The sequence below is a fragment of the Chanodichthys erythropterus genome, chromosome 11, assembly GCF_024489055.1.
Source record: "Chanodichthys erythropterus isolate Z2021 chromosome 11, ASM2448905v1, whole genome shotgun sequence".
Classification (NCBI taxonomy): domain Eukaryota; kingdom Metazoa; phylum Chordata; class Actinopteri; order Cypriniformes; family Xenocyprididae; genus Chanodichthys; species Chanodichthys erythropterus.
In genome coordinates this window covers 47,932,019-47,948,430 of record NC_090231.1, presented here as the reverse complement: position 1 = coordinate 47,948,430, position 16,412 = coordinate 47,932,019, and the positions used below count along the sequence as shown (strand labels likewise).

At 37.0% G+C, this 16,412-nt stretch overlaps 1 protein-coding gene across 3 annotated transcripts in view; it reads right to left on the bottom strand.

The window, feature by feature from the left end:
- casq1b (calsequestrin 1b) overlaps nucleotides 1–5,755 on the bottom strand; it is a 71,040-nt gene extending 65,285 nt beyond the window's left edge. For all 3 annotated transcript variants that reach the window (XM_067401259.1, XM_067401260.1, XM_067401261.1), the window contains exon 1: nucleotides 5,420–5,755. In XM_067401259.1, the coding sequence (XP_067257360.1) occupies nucleotides 5,420–5,656 (237 nt within the window). In that variant the 5' untranslated portion in view covers nucleotides 5,657–5,755. The remainder of the gene's footprint in view (nucleotides 1–5,419) is intronic.
- Between the last annotated feature and the right edge of the window lie 10,657 nt (nucleotides 5,756–16,412).

Below are 16,412 nucleotides of genomic sequence, written 5' to 3'. Positions count from 1 at the left end.
GCATGATCATATGCATGTACAGTAGCTCAAAGCAGCAGGTTTATTATGTAGCAGCTTGGACTCAGTTTATAGGTTTCGGGAGCCACAGCACTGGACAGGCTTTAGGCTGAGATAGATAACCATGGGACAGTTACGCAGGGTCAAAATTGACCATATAGAAATGGATTCCCTATAGAAAACCTAGTATATCCTGATTTGGAACAGGACAGAAAATGCACCACCCAGTCATTCCCACCCAGTCTGAGTCATTGAAATTCACATGCACAGTCAAAATTCGAAAGCACTTGCCCTCACTTCCACTGCTATATGTATTGCCATCTCCTAATGTACTAGCTCATAAGAAACATCCAAATCACGACACTAATGCTTTTTCAGTGATGGAGTATTAGCAGGGAGTGTCTCAGATGGTAACCATGACAGATCTGTGATAGCTTAAGAGATTAAATACGCAAATCAGGAATAACACGAAGCACTGCAAGCAGCAAAAGACACATTGAGCCGACTCAAGGGGAATAAGGGAGCCGTTTCCTTATTTCTGAAGGCTGTGCCTTTATATATTGACAGTGCAAGGATTATCAAAAGATTTGAATTCTCAAATAATATTCTCAATCTCAATGGCAGGTCCTTGACAAATACTGCTGTAACTAATAGACCTTACTAATAGACCTTAGTCAGGGTAGACAACCTACATTTATTGCTATATGTAACTGATAGAAGTACAGTCCATTAAAAAAATATTGTACAATTTTGATGTTAATAAAAGCCAATTAAACATTTAAATTACTTGTTACAAATTTTTGATTATCAAAAACTGACTATTGAACATTTTTCGTCTCCCACAGCCTCATTTTCATTTAAATTATATTAAATTTCATTATAAATTATATACTTGAACTAAATTCTATATCTGACAATTATACCAAGCAAACAGCATATTCAGGCCTTGAATATGCCCTTGAGGCTTCAGGCCATTTTCCACACATGAAGAGACGCTGTTGCAAATTTTTGTGGCACAATAGAGCACAACTCTATATTACAGTGAGAATTTTTGCTAAGGAGTTTATTTATTTATTTACTTGTGATATATTAAGGCTAACTGAGGATAATTGGGCCATTTTTCTCGGTCATCTCAATGGTGAAATGTGTCCCAATTTACCAGAATTCACCCTATATTAGAGAGGAAATATAGATATATCAACATATTTTACTGTATTGACAGCCTTAGTTTCTGGTGGTAGAAAGGACCTCTATCATAATTTCGGTAACACTTTACATTAAGGTTCCCTTTGTAAAGAATTTATAAAGATGTTTGTTAATGAGTAATAAGTCATTTACAAATGCATTATAAATCATTAATAATACATTTATAACTGCATGACTAAAAGGGCGACTTTAATGCAATACCTGCCAAATAGTGAGCCGTTTTTAACTCACATGTTATAAATGCTTAATAAATGTATTTATTAACACTTATTTAACTCAAAACCAAATTCCTGATTTATTTCATGATTCAGCAAAAATTGACTATCATAATTAGACTGAAGGGTGTTGTATTTGTGGTTTTCTTATTAATATCTTATTAATATCTCATGACTGCCACTTTTCTTACTATGTTGCTTACCAGAAGTTTCTGTCTTACCCATGATACTCTCCAAAAAGCTCATGATGCCTATCCACAGCTTGTTTATCAAGATGAATTTTTTTTTTTTATCAATATATGTATTATTTTTTACATGAACAATTTACAGAATTAGTTCAGTAAACAATTTTTCTAAACACCCTCTCACCCATCAAGAGACAGAACACTTGTATGACCATTATTACAAGGCCTTGAGCTGATGTGTAAGATAAAAAATTATGATGACAATAAAATAAATATATAAATGCATTAAAAAAAGTTAAAGTAAAGAAGGGTTACATTATCACATCAGCATTTTCAATCAATGTAACATCCAAATTATTCAAATATTCAATAAATTTGCCCCAAATTTTTTTGAGCATCGATGATTATTTTTTTTAAATTATAAATTACTTTTTCCGCAGGCACATAGGACAAAAGTTCTCTAAGCCATTCAGCATGACTGGGTTCTTCTGATTTCCAATGTATAGCTATACATTTCTCTATGCTATCAGAGCCATGTTAACGAAACGTAAATTCTTCCTTTAATCAAATTGGAGGGCCGATTCGAAAGTGAACCTTAATGTAAAGTGAACACATATGAACCATTTATTAATGAGTAATAAACATTAATAACCTGTGAAAGTGAACCTTAATGTAAAGTGAACACATTTGAACCATTTATTAATGAGTTATAAACATGAATAACCTGTGAAAGTGAACCTTACTGTAAAGTGGAAAACTGTGAACCATTTATTAATGTGTTATAAATATTAATAACTGTGAAAGTGAACCTTAATGTAAAGTGGAAACATGTGAACCATTTATTAATGAGTTATAAACATTAATAACCTGTGAAAGTGAACCTTAATGTAAAGTGGAAACCTGTGAACCATTTATTAATAAGTTATAAACATTAATAACCTGTGAAAGTGAAACTTACTGTAAAGTGGAAAACTGTGAACCATTTATTAATGAGTTATAAACATTAATAACCTGTGAAAGTGAACCTTAATGTAAAGTGGAAACCTGTGAACCATTTATTAATGAGTTATAAACATTAATAACCTGTGAAAGTGTTTATATTATAATCCCTGTGTTAGTTTGTATATTATATGTGTAATCCCTGTGTTATTAATGTTTATAACTCATTAATAAATGGTTCACATGTGTTCAATTTACATTAAGGTTCACTTAAACAGGTTATTAATGTTTATAACTCATTAAAAATGGTTCACATGTCTCCACTTTACATTAAGGTTCACTTTCACAGGTTATTAATGTTTATAACTCATTAATAAATGGTTCACAGTTTTCCACTTTACAGTAAGTTTCGCTTTCACAGGTTATTAATGTTTATAACTCATAAATAAATGGTTCACATGTCTCCACTTTACAGTAAGGTTCACTTTCACAGGTTATTAATGTTTATAACTCATTAATAAATGGTTCACATGTCTCCACTTTACAGTAAGGTTCACTTTCACAGGTTATTAATGTTTATAACTCATTAATAAATGGTTCACAGTATTCCACTTTACATTAAGGTTCACTTTCACAGGTTATTAATGTTTATAACTCATTAATAAATGGTTCACAGGATTCCACTTTACATTAAGATTCACTTTCGGGCAATGAATCGTCTCTCCAATTTGATCAAAGGAAGAATTACATTTTGTTAACATGGCTCTGATAGCAGCAAAGAAATGTATAGCTATACATTGGAAATCAGAAGAACCCAGTCATGCTGAATGGCTTAGAGAACTTTTGTCCTATGTGCCTGCGGAAAAAAAAATTTGTATAATTTAAAAAAAAAAGAAAATCACTGATGTTTGAAAAAATTTGAGGCAAATTTATTGAATATTTGAATAATTTGGATGTTACATTGATTGAAAATGCTGATGTTGATAATGTAACCCTTCTTTACTTTAACTTTTTTTAATGCATTTATATATTTATTTTATTGTTATCATAATTTTTATCTTACACATCAGCTCAAGGCCTCGTAATAATGGTCAAACAAGTGTTCTGTCTCTTGATGGGTGGGACAGGGGTGAGAGGGTGTTTAGAAAAATTGTTTACTGAACTAATTCTGTAAATTTTTAATGTAAAAAATAATACATAAAAAACAGCTCAATTTCATCTTGATAAACAAGCTGTGGATATGCATCATGAGCTTTTTGGAGAGTATAATGGGTAAGACAGAAACTTCTGGTAAGCAACATAGTAAGAAAAGTGGCAGTCATGAGATATTAATAAGATATTAATAAGAAACAAACAAATACAACACCCTTCAGTCTAATTATGATAGTCAATGTTTGCTGCATCATGAAATAAACCACGGATCTGGTTTGAGGTTAAATAATTGTTAATAAATACATTTATTAAGCATTTATAACATGTGAGTTAAAAACGACTCACTATTTGGCAGGTATTGCATTAAAGTTGCCCTTTTTATTCATGAAGCTTAACTGCATTATTAATGATTTATAATGCATTTGTAAATTACTAATTTAACAACCACCTTTATAAACATTTTACAAAGGGAACCTTAATGTAAAGTGTTACCATCATTTCTATGCAGGGAAGTCTTTGAACATTGTTTTGCAAGAGGGATGGTAAACCTTTGAGTTACAAAGACTGAAAACCACTTACATAAATGAAATCAGTGAGAGAATCAGAAAACCACTCAACCCTTTATATATTTTTCTTTTTGGTGGGTACACTACAGTTACTCACTAAGGGACCAACATCAGTTCAGTTGAACTGTAAGACGACACTGCAGTGATCTAAAAATGTCAACACCGACAACAGCTGAGAAGAGCTAGCTGATCTCCAGTTAGCATTCTCACATCTATCACAAATCACAGTAAGGAAATACAATTGTTAGTATAGTAATAATTCATAGACCACATCAGAGAGATATCAGATAAATGGAAGAGCTTTCATCATTCTAAGACAGGACAGAGTCCAAGGGCCTCGTTTATAAAACAATTTGATACCATGGATCCTACATCAAAAGAGAAGATCATATTGGGATTTATAAAGGGATTTATAAAGATAGAAACTGACATGAAAAAGTTCTTATGCACGGAGTGCTTGTTTTTTTTATTTTTGTTTAAAAGCTTGTTACATTACTTATTAAAATCTTACATCTTATATAAAAATCTGATTTTTGCTGTTACTTGTATACCATTAGTTCAATTAATTCAACATGGTTTATGGAAATGTAATAATAAATAGGTGATCACAATATGCATTAATATATGCACAAATGAGCAACATTTGAATTGCTTTTTAATGATTGCATCACATAGCTTGAATTTCTTTGCCCATTGACGATGATGAACGCTGTACTTCTGAATCAAAAAGACATTTAAGATTAATTTAAGATGAACTGTTAAAGAGAGACTCATTCAGAAACATTTTACAGATGCTATCACAACTTACAATTTAGTGTTAGAATAACTTTCCTGGATTTAACTTAAGATAACTCAAATATCTAAGCTGTCACTAAGCTGTCACTTAATACAACTTCACATTTCAAGATGACTAAATGTAAAATTTTAAGGCAGCACTCTCTTTTTTTTTTTTTTTTGGTCATTTCAGAAACTGCGGTACAGTACATTCACATTTAGGAATTATATGCTCATTATATGCACATCTTTATACATGGAGCCCCAGAACCCAACATGTTCCTTGTGATTCAACCCCATCCCCCAATGGTTCACTGAAGGACACTTCATTCACTTGAACCTTTTCCAATTTGCTATCATTCCTTTCTCATAATTCTCCACGCACCTCCAAAGCAAGTTCCTCCACTTCAAATTGCTTTCTGGACATGCGGTCCTCGCCGACAGGTTTGTGGTAGTAGATCACCATAACATCATATTTCTTCATTACAGACTTGTAGTTCTTGCTGGTCAGTTGATGGACACGGTCCTTCCCATCATATTCAGGGAAATCCAGGCCCTTTTCACTCCAACACAGATAAGCAAAAGATAGCAGAACCACTAAAAGCACCCAACCCCACTTCATGTCACTGTTATGTCTCACTTAAAATGGTTAAAATTAGTTGCTTGTTTTTACTTTGTTCCTAACTAAAGTCAGACTATTAGGAACAAGGTCCAATCCTTGTGCTCGCCACCCAGAGAAAAGCAGGTCTCACTCCTTACACCCTTTTAAAAAGACACATGCACGTGTCGACTAGCTGTTGGGGAGGGTGGGGATGTCACTCTGAACACGGGTATGATATGGGTTGGAGCAACTAGAATGAAACTCAGACCCAGACCAGTCAAGCATTCCGCTTGTTAAGTCGTGACATAAGGAAAGCTGCTTCCGGTTCCAAGCTTCTACTCGTTTCACTAGAGATTACTATATTATCTCAGCAATTGTTTGTGAGCACTATTTATTCATATTACACAATTAAAGTGTAACTTCTCCAAATTTCAATCTGCTTTATATTGTTACAATGTTGGTAGTATAGTATGATAGCATGTAAATGAACAATGTTTACTTGTTCTACGTGTTACCTGGACCGAGAAATTCAAGTTTATTTGTCAACAAAAGTCCAGACAAATAGACAAAAAAGACTTTTGGTAGCTCCAGGGCTTTCGTGAAAACTACAGATTATACTTCCGCATTTTTGTATCCACGCCCATGGACGGTTATTATCAAAAAAAAATATTGTAAGAGTAGGTTTATGACTGAAAATTATATCGTACTATTTCTATTCTTTAAACAGCATTTTGGTGTAAAAAAATAAATAAATAAATAAAACACCATGGCAACAGTACGTGAAAACGTTTTGCTTTAGGGGGTTGAGCGGCACTGGCTTTTTTCTCTTTCCTCTATTCAGGAAGCATTGATTTCATTTTTTCCCATACCTTTCTACTGTATATGCAGCCAAATTTTATTGAAAGCCCATTTTGCGGTGAAGAACCCCTTAAATCTTAGCATTTAAAAATAGTCTACATTTTCACAGCTTCCTGGATGCATTTGTCTAATGATTTATAAAAGATAAATCACTGTCTGGCCATCTAGGATTTTGGCATGGAGATAAAGGTTAGGCTCATGATTTAGTATTACATCATCGTGAGTGTATATTCACTTTTCGTTGTTTTCTTTTGGCATCTGTCCCACATTCGGACCCATAAGAGGTGACATGTGACATCAGACTTAATGTGCAGATAATGCTAGTCAAATTTGACAGTTTTTACCTGCTGGTGCTTTCATTGAAAGAGGGCAGGTATTGAAGTGGGCCACAGGATTCCATTGCCATATTAAGTTTTGCAGGGCTATGACCCTTACTAAAAATAAGGTGATGTTTGGACACTGAGAACAAGATGGCATGTACTGTACGTTGTGCCACTACGTGGTCAAGCTGGCACAGTTGAAATGAAGTATCTAGTTTCACCCTGATTTTGTTTGTTTGCCAGAGCAAACACTCCCAAAGCTTTTGCTCTTCATTGTGACATTAATCCATAAAGGAAAGTGGGAGGAATGGTCTAACAATACAAACAATTGGCTATTTATGACTTTAGAATAATGTATTATAGATTTAGCATAACCCACATACAAATAAAATGTACTTTAATGCACTTTGTCTGCCAAATGCATTAATATAAACGTATTGACAAATTATTCAGCATAAATCATATGCATTTGTGCATATTGTACAGATACATATTATTTTGACTTGATTTATTTTTAATTTCATTTTATTTTGCTTAGTTTACATTAATATGCACAGAATTAGATAGCAGATGGAAAGAAAATTAGATAAAGCATTGTAACAGTCCCTCAAATATTCATTTACAAACAACATTGAGTTGGGATATTAATAAATTTTGACACTTGACCTTAGCTCTTATATTTCATGTGCTGCCAGCTAAAACAGTTGAGGCGTTTGGAGGGAGTTATGTTTGGGCCAGTGAAGCGAAGTGGAGTGTACTATGGACTGTAAACATTTTTTTTTTCTTTCAGTTCTTTCTTTTTATTTTACTACAAGAAAAAACCTAATAATCAGCTGCAATTTATTTGGATTGCAGTGCTTTTGCTTTCAAGGTGACCACAGTATGAAAAAAAAAACAAAAAAAAAACTTGTATTTCTTATTGGCAATTCAGAATTTGTTTTGTAGATGATATTGTGTGCTGTGTATTTTTGTTTTGTATTAACAGTCCTGTGGCGTCACAGAATTCACATACAGCGCTTGTTAGGTTTCCCCTTTACGAATGTTAGTTGCCAGCAGTGTGTGTTTTCCCCTTTAAGGGATTAAGTTTTTTCTCAATTGAGGTGTTCAGATTGAGGTGTTCGGATTATTTAAGCATTAGCCAGTTCACGGCTTTTTATTCAAATTTGATGTTGTCTCTGTTCATTTAATCACACAAACACCCACATGTGGTGACCCTGATGCTCTTGGATGTTTCCAGATTTGTTTTTTTTTGTTTTTTTGTGGATGACAAAATGACGGCCAACGTGGTTGCTCTGAAGTTACCTGAGTTTTGGGAGCAGCAAGCATGGTTTGCCCAGGCGGAGGCACAGTTCGCGCTGCGAGACATCACTGTGGATGACACAAAGTACTACTACATCGTAGCTTCACTCAGCGGCTCCACAGCATTGTGAGCTGTAAACCTGTTAAACAAACCTCCAGAGAGGTTGAGAAATATGGCACCATTAAAACATTAAAACATATTGTGGCGACCAGAGCGGGCGAGAGCCGTGAGGGAACGAGGGCCTTGAGTCTCTCACGGAGGAGCTCCGGGAGCATAAAAGGAGGAGTGACGACAGTGAAGGATGAGAGAGGACCAGGCCTGGACTTTATTTTATGTTTTATCATGTTTGTGTGGCCGGCAGACGTCCGCAAGGGTCTGCCGGCATTACTTTCGTTTTGTTCTTTGTTTATTTTGAAATAAATGTTTTGTTGAATGTTCGCTGGTTCCCGCCTCCTTTTTCCCGTACATACGGACAGTGTTACACACACCTGTTGGGAACTTTTGGTTTGACTGAATCAGAATGTGTGAGGCAGCTTCTTTCGTTACCAGGACTGGGTGATGCAAAGCCTTTTGAGCTTATGGACCACATGCTGACATTGTTAGGTGAACATAAGCCCTGCTTTATATTTAAGGAACTGTTTTTTTCATAAAATGACAGAACAAGTCAGCACGGCTTTGGCCGGCGCGATAATTACAGACTTACGAGAGCTGGCTAAAATGGCGGACAGTCTATATACTGCTGCACAGAGTTGTGCTATATCAGCGTCTTTCAACACCTACATTAACCCACAGGTGGGAGTGGCTAATCGAATTGCACAAGAACCACCACGGCAAGACAACTCTGGATTTTGTTTTTATCATTCTCGTTTTGCGGACAGGGCCAAGAAGTATAGATTGCCATATAATTTCAGTGGTAGGAGTACCACACAGTCTGTGAATGCTGTGGACAATGGACATGCTGGTTGCCTTTTCTTCATTACGGATGATATATCAGGATGAAATTTTCTCAGTGACACTGGGGCTCAGGTGAGCAAACTGCCAGCGATACCTCTCGATATGCGGTCTAAGCTTAAGTACCCCTGACTCGAGGCTGCTAACGGCAGCAATATCCCAACGTACAGTAAGCACCAGGTTAAGTTGTGTTTTAACGGAAACCATTTCACTTGGGATTTTGTTGTGACTAAGGTAGCTCGTCCTTTGTTGGGTGCTGATTTCCTTTGTGCAAACGGTTTGTTGGCTGATGTGCAGAACCGCCGCTTAGTCGATGCAAAAGATTACAATTCTTTTCCGTGTACGCTCAGTGTACGCTCAGAACTTTGTCAAATGCTTCAGAGCCTAGTTGCAAGTTTTTGCGCATGCTCACTGAGTTTTCTGACTAACTCAGCCAACTTTTTCTACAACAACCACGAAACATGGCGTAGAATATTACATTTCTACTACAGGTCCACCTGTGTATGCTCGTGCTCGCTGTCTTGACTCATTGAAATTAGCCGCCACTAAAGCTTGTTTGCGTACATGGAAGAGTTAGGCATTGTACGACATTCAAAAAGTCCTTGGGCTTCTCCCTTGCACATGGTGCCTAAGTCAGATGGCAGTTACCGTCCATGTGGCGATTACCGCAACCCTCAATGGTGTCACAATTCCCAATCGCTACCCTGTTCCGCTGGCTGGCAAAACAATTTTCTCCAATGTAGACCTGGTGCAAGGTTACCACCAAGTTCTTGTCCACCCAGACAACATTACGAAAACTGCCGTCGTCACCTCTTTTGGGTTATTTGAGTTCATGCAAATGCCGTTCAGCCTGAAAAATGCCACTCAGACATTTCAGAGACTCATAGACTCTGTGTTACAGGGTCTGGACTTTCTTTTCATCTACCTGGATGACATTTTAGTCGCAAGTACATCCAAGGAAGAACATTTGTGGCATCTCTGTTTGCTTTTCATCCACCTTAGCATTCACAGACTTATCATTAACCCCGCCAAGTGTCAATTCTGCCTTTCATCTATCGATTTTCTGGGACACAGAATTACTAGTGAAGGCACATACCCATTGCCTTCCAGAATGGCTGCAGTTAAGAGTTTTCTATTGCCACGTATGATTAAAGCTCTCCAAGAATTACTGAGAATGGTTCATTTCTATAACAGAATTATTCCCAAAGTGGCTGAGCTTATGTGTCCCCTCTATAAGGCCCTTAAAAGCAGCAACCCTCATCACATATTCAGTTGGACGAAATGATTGGAGCTTTTGAAAGCACTAAACAGGCTCTAGCAGAGACAGCCATGTTTGCACATCCGCTTCCGGACATTCCAATTGCTCTTACTACAGATGCATCTAATTTTGCGGTTGGGGCTGTGCAGGAACAGTTGGCGCATGGGCACTGGCAGCCACTTGTGTTCTTTAGCTGCCAACTTCGTCCTAATGAACAAAAATACAGTGCGTTTGATCAGGAGTTGCTTGGCCTTTACCTCGCCACTTGACATTTTCATTTTTTGCTTGAAGGCAGGCCATTCACTGCCTTTGTCGATCACAAGCCATTGACTTTTGCTATGTCAAAGGTTTCAGAGCCATGGCCCATGCGCCAGCAGCGGCTCCTGGCTTACATTTCTGAAATTAACTACTGATATTCAACACATTACAGGGAAATCCAATTCAGTAGCAGATTGCCTTTCACGAGCAAGCACCAATGTGGTACACTTAGGTGTGAATTACTCCAGTATGGCCAAGGACAAGGGTTCTGATCCAGAAGTCCAGTCCTTGAAGACAGGGGTCATTAAATTGGTACATCAACCTTAAATTGGTTGATGTCATGTTTGATGAGGCTGGCATTTTGCTACTTTGTGATGTTTCGTTAGGTCTTCCTCATCCTGTACCCAGTTTCTGTACCCAGAAATGAAAATGTTTTTGATGTCATCCATGGTATGTGTAAACATACCTGGCAATAAAGCTCTTTCTGATTCTGATACTGATGAAAGTATGGGGGGGGGGGGGGGGGGGGGGTCATACCTGCTCATATCAGCTCATATCAGCTCAATCCTCACAGCTGTGAGCAAAATAACTAGGCCAGTCACTCACTGTAAAACAGTTGCGAGACTGCAGATGCTTCCCACACAGGCTGGGGAGCAATCATGGATGGTCGCTCAGTGTCTGTGGACAGGTCATCATTTCTTCTTGCATCTGCCTGGTGATGATGGCTCAGGCTCTACACCCCTGGGCACCAGATTCAGGGAGCAGACATCCTGTTGAGACAGGGGATAAGGCCCAGTGAATGGACCCTGAGATGGTGGAGCTCATATGGAGGTGCAGAAGTAGCTGAGGCTGTGTCTGTACACGGTTTCCCTGATTGTTCTACTCCCTGGAGTTCTGGAGTTCAGAGTTATGGAAGTGTGGGTTTGGCCTCTGAGGGGGCCCAACTCATAGACTCAGGTCTCTCAACTGAGGTTGTGAGACCATGCTAACTCCAGAGCTCCCTGTACAAGCAAACTGGCAGAAATCATCAGCTGGATCCAGTTACTGCCCGGTTGGTACGGTATTGGAATTCCTGCAGAATTGATTCTCTGCAGGGTTATCCCCTGTGGCGGTCTAGCTGCTTACCACGCACCTTTGGGTGGTGTCTTTTTGGAGAAACCATTGGTGTTTCCTTCGTGGTGCGTTGGATCCATAGACAGTAAAAGAAATGGACACAGCGACCCCATTGGAACTCAATGAAACCTACAAATTCACAAAACTAACAGAATGCATAGCTGACATTAAAAACTGGATGACAAGAAATTTCTTATTATTAAATTCAGAAAAAACTGATTTCCTAATCTTTGGACCAAAAACTTCTTCACGAAAAAACCTTGAATACTCTCTAACACTTGACGGGTGCTCCATTAAACCTTCGTCCTCAGTTAGGAACCTGGGTGTGCTCTTTGATACCAATCTTTCATTTGAAAGTCATGTTTCTAGTATCTGTAAAACCGCCTTCTTCCATCTAAAAAATATATCTAAATTACGACATATGCTCTCAATGACAAATGCGGAACAGTTGGTTCATGCATTCATGACCTCAAGACTAGATTATTGTAACGCTCTACTGGGTGGTTGTTCTGCTCGGCTTTTAAACAAACTACAGTTGGTTCAAAATGCGGCAGCTAGAGTTCTTACTAGAACCAGAAAGTATGACCATATTAGCCCAGTTCTGTCAACATTACATTGGCTCCCTATTAAACATCGTATAGATTTTAAAATCTTGCTACTTACTTATAAAGCTCTAAATGGTTTAGCTCCCCAGTACCTAAATGAGCTCTTAATGCATTATAGTCCTTCACGTTTATTGCGATCTCAGAATTTAGGCCAGTTGATAATACCCAGAATATCAAAATCAACTGAAGGCGGCAGATCATTTTCCTATTTAGCACCTAAACTCTGGAACAATCTTCCTAGCATTGTTCGGGAAGCAGACACACTCTGTCAGTTTAAATCTAGACTAAAAACACATCTCTTTGCTCTTGCATACACATAACACATTATCAATACATTAACATTTTTCAAATCCGTTAAAGGATTGTTACGCTGCAATAATTAGGTCGGCCGGAACCGAGAACATTTCTTATAACACTAGATATACCTGTACATCAGAACAAGAATGGCATCTACGCTAATATCTGTCTCTCTGCTTATCCTGAGGTTTACCGGGTGCTGGATCCAGGCCGTATCCAGGTCAGATGGAGAACCTGCGTCTGGACCTGACTACAACGTAGCCCATGATCCCCGTATCCGCTTACATATATTTATATATAATCGATTTTTAATCTCTATAATAAAAATGTACAATTCAGATTTTGATCTCCATATACATTTACATATATATATCTTCCAAGGGGTTTTTTCCCTCCTAGGACTTTTTTCCCAGTGCTAGCACGCTGGGTTTTTCTCCTAGGGGGTTTTTTCCACCCCTGGAAGTCAGCCGACATTGGCTTAATGTAGCACCATCTTGTATATGTTACATATTACCACGCTTGTTTGTACAGTTTTAACCACTTCCCTTTTTTTTTTTTTTTTTTCTGTGCTTCTAATATGTAAAGCTGCTTTGAAACGATTACCAATTGTAAAAGCGCTATATAAATAAATTTGACTTGACTTGACTTGACAATTGAGACAAGTGAAGCCCATTTTTAGCGATTTTTAGCACTTCCATTTCTGACGTAAAGTGATGTAAAGTTATTCGCTGTCAAAGTGACGCCAAAATGAATGGGAGTCAATGGGATGCTAATGCAAAAAAATAAATAAAAATAATTCAAATTATTAATTAAATATACATTAAAAAAAATAGACTGTAGCAATAAACATTGTCAGAACCTCTAGTAAATGATGTTATTTTGTTTAGTTGTCTGTTCAGCATCGTGATCCGTTTAAAAAAACAAAAAATTACAGAGCCTTTTTCATTTTGCTACAGATTTTTTCCTTACACAGACTGGAGAGATGGGTGGGTATAAACAATCAAATTCTTTACTGACAAATAGGTTGAAGTTAGCAGAGTGAAAACAGGCAGCAATGGCGGTGAGTGCAGACGGGGAACTTGCAGGTGACGATCCACACACACTTTTAATGGTTACTGATATGCAATGAATAATTTTACTTTCTTTGCAGGATGTCCATGGGGAAACTGGGGAACGAGGAGGAACAGGAACATGGAGACTGAAGAGGAGACAGGGACGAGGAGCAGGACACAGAGGTAAGTACTTCAGGTAAGTTGCAATCCAAACAAAAGTAGTCTTAGCAATCGACGAGACCAGACAGTGTGTGTGAGTGGCGTGTCCTTATATCTGGTGCAGGGTGATGAGGTGATAGATGACAGCTGGTGATGAAATATGGAATACTTATGATATTGAGCGTTAGTTCAGCGTTAGTTCAGTCAGGCCAGGTAGGCATAGTGCTGCGACCAGCTGACAAGGCCAGCTGTCAAATCGCTCCAATCGCTACCATTCTCCTTTTAAACCAGGGACATATATACGTGGCATTACTGCTTGGTAAGTAAACTCAAACTGCTCGCAACCCTCCATCTCTCCCCATTATAAGCATGAACATATTACTGTGCACTTTCTGGTTGTCATCTTCTTTTGTTTCAGATTACTAAGGCTTTTAAGTCCTAGCTGGCATGGACCTCTCTGCTGAGAGACACTCATCCTCACATCCTCATGAGATCCTCACATCTACACGATTACTATTGTTCGCTTTTAAATATATTACTAAGTGTCTTAACTGTCTATTTATTTCCAAGCTGATGGTTCCACAGGGGGTTAATGTTAAAGCTCATGTATGTTCAATTAATTTCGGAGCAAGAACCCCCATAAGGAACCATACCGCCAAAGATAACTTGTGTTTCAATAAACTCAAAGTAACTTGCCAAAGTGGTCAATTCCATAAATTTTGGCTTGTGCTCTTATGATAATGTCATGCAGTGTACAGAAACAACAGAATATTTGCCCAAAACTACACTATTGGCACAATGTTAGGAAAACCTGTAGGCAGAACGTGACACCTATTCACTTACAAATCTTACTTGAACAGCCAATGTATTTTCACGTTTTGCAATCAAGTACAGTAATGTCAGTCAAATGTGCATAAAGATACAAAAGACCTGTGATGTCTTAATACTCTGTCAGAAATGCTTTTATGGTGAATTTTGTTGCTTGGCAACTACAAACCTGACAGACTGTTAGCTGAAGTTACTTACTTTTGTTGGTTATTGGTTTGAATCTCTTTCAGACTCATTCATTGTTTGAGGTGAGGGTCATCCAAAAGTTTTCATATTTCAGTAGAGTGCATATGATCAAGATTGTATTCAACTGATCACTGAAAACTCCAGACCCTGTTGACCCCTATATAGCTCTATAGAAAAAATGTAGAAAGCAAAGTGTTTTGTTAATGAGAAGAACTGTATTGTCCACTACTATTTTCAAGTGTTGTGTAATGATGTCATGTGTGAGAGAACAGAAACGAAAGAGTAAACAAGATAGATGAAGTTCGCTACTCCTGTCTCATGTATTTTATTGCTGTTTACTAACTCGAGACAGATACCACAAGTTGACAAAGAGAATTTGTTTTTGTTTTTTTGGGGTTTTTTTTATAATGTAATGTCAGGATTATGTTCTTTTTAGTGGTAATATTGTTCCCGGGTTTCTGTTTCCTGTGTTTCCACGCATTTGTTTTTATGGATACTAATGAGTTTATAGATTAGTCCCAACTGTCTCATGTTCAGTTCCTCGTTATTCCTGAGTATGTCTAGCCCTCAGTGTATTCAGTTCTTTGTCTTGCATTGTACCACTGGTGAGTGTTCTCCACAGTTCTCCTGCGTGGATTATCTTCATTGTCTTATTTAATAAAAAGAAGTACTGCAAAAGATCCCTCTTCTCTTCATTTGTTTACCCAACTGTGACAAACAGATGTATTGTACATATAAGAATAATGGTAATGCTTTAAAATAAGGTCCCATTAGTTAACATTAGTTAATGCATTAACTAATATTAACTAACAATGTGCAATACATTTGTTACAGTATTTATTAATCTTTATTGCCGTTAGTTCATTGTTCATTGTTAGTTCATGTTAGCTCAGGTCCGTTAAATAACAGATACAACTTTTTATTACTTTCTAAATTTATTTGAATAATGTGTTAGTAAATGTTAAAATAAACATGGATTAATAAAATCTTTAGAAGTATTGTTTATTGTTACTTTGTTATGTAATGTAGTTAACTACACTCTAAATAATGCTGGGTTAAAAACAACCCAAGTTGGGTTGAAAATGGACAAACCCAGCAATTGGGTTGTTTTAACCCAGCGGTAGGGTTAAATGTTTGCCCAACCTGCTGGGTAGTTTTATTTAACTCAACTATTGTTTAAAAATTACTGTATTGCTTAATTAAAATTAACCCAAAGTATGTTGGAAATGAACATTCAATGGTTAATGAATAATTATTAAACAATAAACATTTATTAAATTGCTTATTAATATATTTATATTAATAAACTATTAAACTATTAAATTTATATTAATAAAATATTAAAGCTTATTAATAAACATTCACCTTTTGTCTATTATTATTGCCTCTAATTGTATTTGGTTTTTCATTTCCCAACTATTTTGGGTTCATTTTAAGCTAGCCATATAGCAATTTTTAAACAATAGTTGGTTTAAATAAAACTACCCAGCAGGTTGGGCAAACATTTAACCCAACCGCTGGGTTAAAACAACCCAATCGCTGTGTTTGTCCATTTTCAACCCAACTTGGGTTGTTTTTAACCCAGCATTTTT